At 44.0% G+C, this 8,029-nt stretch overlaps 1 protein-coding gene across 1 annotated transcript; it reads left to right on the top strand.

The window, feature by feature from the left end:
- The first annotated feature begins 700 nt into the window (after nt 1–700).
- On the top strand, nt 701–8,019 carry LOC118755812. The gene is made up of 2 exons (XM_036490624.1): nt 701–1,067; nt 7,488–8,019. The coding sequence occupies exons 1-2, from the start codon at nt 1,060–1,062 to the stop codon at nt 8,017–8,019; spliced, it is 540 nt and encodes a 179-aa protein (XP_036346517.1). The 5' UTR covers nt 701–1,059.
- The last annotated feature ends 10 nt before the right edge of the window (nt 8,020–8,029 follow it).

Here is an 8,029-nt window from a genome sequence, read left to right as displayed (position 1 = left end):
AATACATACCTTAAATTTGTCAAAATGAAATACTCACCCTGTACATATGTTTAACTATGTAACAAACCTTCGGCTATTGTGAACAAATTTCGGATATCTACATATGTAATGGCCAAGCAATAGGTTTAAGTTTTAATCGTTCGCTACCTCTCAACCCAAACAGACGTGCTTCGAAATTTTAGTGCAAATCATTCCCCCGCTGGTATACCTATAATAAATAAAGTGATTTGTGAAATAATATAAATCTTCAAAACTCTCTTTTATTCATTTGAGTTATGAACATGGTGCCGAAACCCGTTTATTAAGGAACTAATATAAATTTATACACAAAGTACATAAAAGAAAAAACCACAAACAATTATAACCAAGTCCGTTAACGACACTTAAAACGAAAAAGGTAGCGAGCGAAGTAGCGGAAAACGAGTTAAGTCGTGTTTTTTAACTGCGTGCACATCTACAAAAGTTTGATGATAAAGTTCATTTTTTAAACCAAGATATAAAACTCGGCTCGGCCAAATAAAAAAGTTTAATTAAACTGCAAAAAAAAAAAAAACATAAAGTGAAGTAATTCGTTCATCTACAAAAAAAAAAAAATTTAAGTTGGTGGTGCAACAACAAAAGTTTAAATACTAAACCAAAGTATATAAAAAAAACAAGCTGATCAAACATAAGACGGCTACAAAATACTTGCACACAAAAAGAAACGGAAAATTGCAGTGCAAATAAAGTGAACAAGTGGGTGCGAAAAAACAAAAACAAAAAAGCAAAAAACCGCCCAACAACAAATATAGGCGACATACCGCAGGCAAGTTGCCGTCAAGCGCCCCAACAACAACAGCAAGAAGCCAAAGGCAGTTAGCCGTAGAAGCCGCCAGCAACAACAGCAAGGAGGGCGCCAGCAGCCCTTGGCAACAAACAGCCCATAATAGGAAGTAGACGCACAAAAGCCGCCCAACAGCAGCAACGGCAAGTAGCCCACAAGACGCCGGTAAGCAGCAGCACAACAACAATAGTCAGCACCCACACACAAATACTCAGCAGCGGTTTGTAAAAAGAGGAATGCCCAAGTAAGTCCATCTATTACTTACCGAAAAAATAAAAGGTTTAGCGGATTTCTCAACTGGTACATGAAAACCCTGATATTTCATATACCACAAAGAAAAATTAAATAAATACATAAATTCGTGCATAATTTTCCCGCGCATTTGCTCATATACACACATATCTACTCAAAATCCCAAAATCCGCTAAACTAAATCCACATATACGTATATATATTTAGCGGACCCCAAAGACGGTAAAAATAAAAACCCTCGATTTGATTTACCGCTCATTTTTGCGCACATACATATTAATATTTATATATGAAATTCCCGCGCTTTTCCCCTATTCCCTATACAATCTCAAAAAATAATATCCGCTAAGTATAAATACATATTCTCGTACATAAATCCGAAAATAACACTATACGTATACATATATATTCAACTGCCGCCAAAAAAAAACCTTCCAAAAAGGACACTCGTACGTATAATACACTTCCCCAATTTACTACTGGGTATATAAGCAAAGCGACCGCTAAATCTCCCCCTACCCGGGCATATATATTAACCATATACGTATTTATATACGTGTACATATTTATACTGCTCCAACTCCACAGTGATTTTTCTCCCTTTGCATCTCCCGCTTATTCGCTATTTGCATCAGCATCGCACAGCTAGTGGGTTACATACGTACATACACACAAACGTGTGTATATAAGCTGAGCTAACTGCACTAGCAAACACAATTTGTGTGCAAGGTATATACAATATATATACACGTATACTCCTATACCAATATTATAAACGGTTACTGTACTCAGATGCGCTGAGACAGGACAGTGTGGAGCAGAAAAATAGCAACGATCCAAAGACAGTGCCGAGCAAAAATATAGAACCCAATATAGTGTGGTGCATAATATACGCACAAAAATTATATTCACATATATATAATAAAACATACACACCCAAATATTTTCTCTACCTACTCAAAGTCTCATCGTTGATTTATACACGCATATTAACCCCGCAACTCGCTCATTATGGCAGAAGACAAGCAGGAAAAACCCCAATCCCTTCACACCCAGCAAGGCATAAGAACGAGGTCGAAATCCCAAGCCGAAGAAGATGAAATCGCTTACAACCATAAAAAATTAATTTATGAAATTTCGAGACTGGACAAATATTGCGAGAAGTGGTGGAGCATTAGCGAAACGGACCACACTGAGGCAGGACTGAAAACATATCTGGAGCACCTCAACAAATACCTGGCTCTGGTAGACGCAGCTAACAAAGCAATCCAGATGAGCAATGCAGATGAGAAGACGCGGAAAACATGCGATGCCTCGTACGACAACTCCAGCGACAACGGGTTGAACACAAAGCTGAGAATTAACGAGTTGCTCAGCCAATTCCAGCACAACTCGGAACCCACCAGAGACAACACATCCATTGTGATGATGCCCCAACCCCAACCCGATTCGTACAATTTCCTGAAAGTACCTGCATGTGATACTGAAGTCTTCTATGGAGGATACGAAGACTGGCCATCGTTTAGGGACATGTTCACAGCAGTGTACATAAATCACCCCAAATTATCTCAGGCTCAAAAGTTGTACCACTTGAGGCAAAAAACTCGCGGGAAAGCAGCCCTCCTTATTAAAAATTATGCCCTTAATGATCTCAATTTTGCTCTCGCTTGGGACGCACTCAAATCCCGCTACGAAAATCGTAGAATTGTCGTTGACAATCAAATTAAAACTCTTTTCAACCTTCAGCCCGCACATACAGAAAACGGTGAAAAGATTCAACAAATTCAAACGACAATTAATAATTGCCTCTCTACTCTGAAAGCAAACGGAGTTTCCACTGAAAGCTGGGACCCAATGCTCATATATCTCTGCTCCTCAAAGCTCCCAGACGAAACCCTAGCGTTATGGGAACAGTCTCTAAACTCAAGAAAAGAGTTACCCCTCTGGTCAGAAATGGACCAATTTCTAACAACTCGATACGAAGTTGTAGAACGGCTTAGCACATACAGGCCGAATAAACCACTTTCACTCCTCGGGCATCATCAACGGCCTCTCAATCGTTCAACTTCCGGAACAAAACTCAATCGTTCCATACTGAACAAAAAAAGCCAGCCTCATGCAAATTATGCAATTGTAATCACTCCATGATGAGTTGCGTAAAATTCAAAGAACTATCCGTTTATGATCGGAATAAGTTCGTTAAAGAAAACAATTATTGTAAAAATTGTTTGGCATACTCGCATTCAGAGAGAGATTGTAAAAGTAACTTCACTTGCGTGTATTGCCAAAAGCGACAACACTCTCTCCTTCATTTTCCAGCGAAATACCAAACGCCAAACAACAAAAACCCCACTAAAAACTACGTCTCATCTCACGTGACCATTGACAATGAAATGCCATGTACCTCTAACCAAGCCGCCGCAGCAAATGCATCTCAAAGCAATAATGATAAGGTGCTCTCACATTTCTCAAGTAGTAGAGAAAGAACTTTACTCCCTACGGCAAATATCCCGATCTTCCACAAAGGAGAGACCGTTCAAATTCGCACTCTCATAGACCAAGGATCCCAAAAGACTTTTGTAACTTCTCGTGTACAAAAGCTACTTGGTCTACCCACAACCAAAACAAACTTTGAAATATTGGGAATGGGCGGACGAACAGTTCAGAATGCGAACAAAATTTGCTCACTCACAATATGTTCTCCAGATCTCACCATAAAAATTGCAACTCACGCAATAATACTCCCCCAGTTGACGCACTTTTTACCATCATTCAAGGTGACATACGTTGATCTCCAAGAATACGCCTCACTGCCTCTAGCTGATCCCAACTGCTTCGCACCCGCCAGGAGAGACATGGTGATTGGTAGCGACATTCTCCCCAAAATACTAATTCCAGGTCTTAAAACCAACGTTGGCGGAAGCTTAATAGCCCAAAACTCCATCTTTGGGTGGATATTAAGCGGCCCAGTTGCGGAACAAATCTCAACATTTTCCACCCAGGTAGTTGAAGGCTCAGCATATTCCCTAGGTGATCTACTCAAAAGATTTTGGGAACAAGAGGAGGTTCCATCGGCTCCCACTCACACAGACGATGATGAATTTTGCGAGGAGCTGTACAAAAATACTACCTATCGGAGAGAAGACGGCCGCTACGTAGTAAAACTCCCATTCAAGTCAACATTTCCCGACTCAACCGCACTAGGGCACTCCAGACCCGCAGCTCAGCAGCAATACCTCAGCATCGAACGGAGCATCGAGAAGAAAGCGGAATTCCAAAACACATATTCAAAGGTCCTCGAAGAATATTTGACTCTAGACCACATGGAGCCCACAAAGTCACGCGAAATCATACGTGATGGTAAATATTTCTCATTTTACCTGCCACATCACGCTGTGATTAAACCTGATAGTAAAACTACTAAAGTCCGAGTAGTTTTTAATGCGTCAAAACTCTCTCACTCCGGCCTCTCACTTAATGACGTACTGCACACAGGTCCCGTTCTCCAAAATGACCTAATGCTTATAATTCTCAAATGGAGGTTATATAAGTATGTGTTCAATGGCGACATTGAAAAAATGTACCGCCAGATATACGTCCACAAGGAAGACCAGGATTTCCAGCGAATCCTATTCCGCAGATCCCCCGAAAGTCCGATAGAAGACTTCAAACTAAAAACAGTTACATTTGGCGTTAAGAACACTCCATCAATTGGCCCAAGACACACAACAAAAGTCCCCACGAAGCTCGGCAATTTTAGTCAACGAAACTTATGTTGACGACATTCTCTCAGGCGGGCACGATCTGGACTCAGCCAGGGAATCGATATCTCAAATTATCGATGTCCTAAAATCAGCAGGATTCCCCTTGAAAAAGATCACGGCAAATCACAAATCACTGCTGAAAGATATTCCTCAGTCTGATCTGTTAGACACAGATTTTCTCCAATTCCAAGAGGCAAGCTCAACGAAAACCCTTGGAATTAAATGGAACGCTCTCACAGACACGTTTTCGTACTCAGTAGATCCGCTCCCTGACACAAACACTGCCACAAAACGACAGATCTTATCAGCTGTCGCGAAACTTTTCGACCCGGCAGGATGGCTATCGCCCATAATGATAGCAGCGAAAACTCTCCTCCAACAGCTCTGGATGGAGGGAACAGACTGGGACGAAGCTGTCAAACCCACCTCACTTCTCAAATGGAACTCTTTCCAGAAAAATCTCTCGGCGATCAAAGAAATTGAGATACCCCGTTGGGTACAATTCAGCCCGGATAACCCAATCCAGCTGCATGGTTTTTCTGATGCCTCTGAAAAGGCTTTTTGCGCTTGTGTATATCTAAGAGTTCAACATGGTGAAACTGCAACTTCTCATCTACTCGCAGCAAAGAGCAAAGTTGCACCCTTACAGACTGTTTCTCTCCCAAGGCTGGAACTCTGCGGTGCAGTCCTCCTCACAAAGTTAGTGAAACAGATCCGATCCCAACTAGATCTGCCCTCTCATGAACTAACGTTGTGGACTGACTCTTCCATCGTGCTAGCTTGGTTGGAAAAACCTCCCTGGATGTGGAAGACGTATGTAGCAAACAGGACATCCCAGATCCTTCAAAACGTCAACAATGCTACGTGGCGTCATGTCTGCAGCGCCGACAATCCAGCAGATCTAGGCACACGAGGAGCCAAACCTCAAGACCTCGCAGACTGCTCTCTCTGGTGGAAAGGCCCCGAATGGCTAACAAAGCCCCCCATACTATGGCCTAAAGTCACCCCAAATCACCCATCTCCTCCAGAACAAAAGCACATAGAAGTATTCCACGCAGCCGTAAGCACCGATCTCTTACACCGATTCTCCTCCTACTCAAGAGCTCTCCGAGTGGTAGCATTCATGTTACGGTTTGTAAACAAAGCCAAAAGGTTGCATGTCCCACAAACCATCACTCTAACGCATGCAGAAATAAATCAGGCGAAATTGCTTCTCATTCGGAATGCTCAACACATATATTACGGAGAAACGGTGACAACCTTGGAAGCGAAAAACCCAATCAGCAAAAAAGACCCATTGCTCACCCTTAACCCATTTTTGGATAAGTCAGGCCTGCTGCGCGTTAACGGACGCCTCACTTACGCCGCCCTCAGTTACAATGAGCGGCACCCCATTATTATACCAGATAACTCAAAGCTATGTTCTCTCCTTCTCGCTTTCCTCCACTCAACACTACTACACGCCGAAAAGCAGCTGATGATCCGCATGGTCCAGCAGGAATACTACATCCCTCGCCTCAAGCAGAAGATCAAGACATGCATCTTTCACTGCAAGACATGTACCATCTACAAGCAAAATATGAAGTCGCAAATGATGGCCGCGTTACCCCCAGAACGCTCTACATACTCGCTCCCATTCCAAACCACTGGTGTTGATTTTGCTGGTCCGTTCCTGGTAAAAACCTCTACTCTTCGTCGAGCATCTCACTCCAAAGCATACGTCTGCGTTTTCGTATGTTTCTCCACAAAAGCTATACATCTCGAACTTTGCTCTGATTTAACAACAGAATCTTTTAAGGCAGCTTTCACACGATTCATCGGACGCCGAGGAATACCCCACAAAGTGATGTCCGACAATGGAAAAACCTTTGTAGGAGCACAACGAAGTCTCAAGGGGGAATTTTCCATCTTTCTTGAGGAAGTCTCAGCGGATATTGCCAACAAATATGCCCTCCACGGCCTCGCATGGCAATTCATTCCTCCGTACGCCCCACACATGGGAGGACTCTGGGAAGCAGCAGTGAAAAGTTTCAAAATTCATTTCACCAAAGTGGGGGGCCCCCATAAATTCACGTATGAGGAGTTCAACACTCTCCTTGTCCGTATTGAAGCGGTTCTGAATTCGCGACCGCTATCCCCGATGTCACAAGACCCTGATGACCTACAAGCTTTGACACCAGGTCACTTTCTCCGCGGCGCCCCGCTACTCTCCATTCCTGAGCCGAACTCCGAAAATCTGTCCCTAATAAATAGGTGGCAGAAACTAAGGGTACTCCATCACCAGTTCAGCAAACGCTGGAAAAGTGAGTATCTGCAAGAACTTCATAAGCGATACAAATGGAAGGGCCAGGACACCAATCTAAACGAAGGGGACTTAGTCGTCATAAAAGACGATCTCCTTCCCCCCAACGAGTGGCGGCTCGGCCGAATTACGAAACTCCATCCCGCTCCCGATCAAAATGTTCGCGTCGTAGACATTCGCACCCAAAGCGGAACCGTCACACGCAACATAACGAAGCTTTGCTTATTACCACCCGCGTAGCTCATGCCCTTACACTCATTCTACTATCTTTCTCACATTTTGTCTCGTCTCAGTTCACCAATCAACCACATGCCACTAACAATGTCCTTCGAACGTGTATTTACAGGCCCCAAGAATTCAGCAAATGCCGACTGTGCTGCCGCACCCATTCGCTGCGCTATTGCCGCGCCTTTCTGGCCATGACGCCGGACGAACGCTATGAATCCGCTAGAGTGCACCGCTACTGCATAAATTGCTTAGCGACCTCTCATGTAACGGGCGCCTGTGATTCCTCAGGCAGTTGTCATCGCTGTGGATTAGCCCACCACACGTTGCTGCACCGATCCGCCTCCACACCGACCGAGCGTACGCAGAAGACTGAGCGCAAGTCCAATGACAAGCGCAAGCCGACTCGTCAAAGGACCCAAACCTCGCGTGAGCAAGGAGATGCTACGCAGTCAGCACGCAGACCGACCGGACGAGCAGTAAAGAAAGCAGCTCAACAACCACGTCCCGTTCCTGCTTTCCAACGGCGTATCCGCGGGCTGTTTAACCAGGCTTGGGAAACTCTGGAGCAACTGCAGGACCTGGTTCAGGTCTCGTCGCCGCAGGCCCGCCGGCATGTCGAGGACATGGGTCCGAATTTAATCGAGTTTTAAAGATTAAGAA

The sequence above is a fragment of the Rhagoletis pomonella genome, unplaced genomic scaffold, assembly GCF_013731165.1.
Source record: "Rhagoletis pomonella isolate Grant_MI unplaced genomic scaffold, Rhpom_1.0 Rhpom_scaffold_07490, whole genome shotgun sequence".
Taxonomy (NCBI): domain Eukaryota; kingdom Metazoa; phylum Arthropoda; class Insecta; order Diptera; family Tephritidae; genus Rhagoletis; species Rhagoletis pomonella.
The sequence above is the reverse complement of the archived record's forward strand: the minus strand, read 5'-3'. Positions and strand labels throughout refer to the sequence as shown.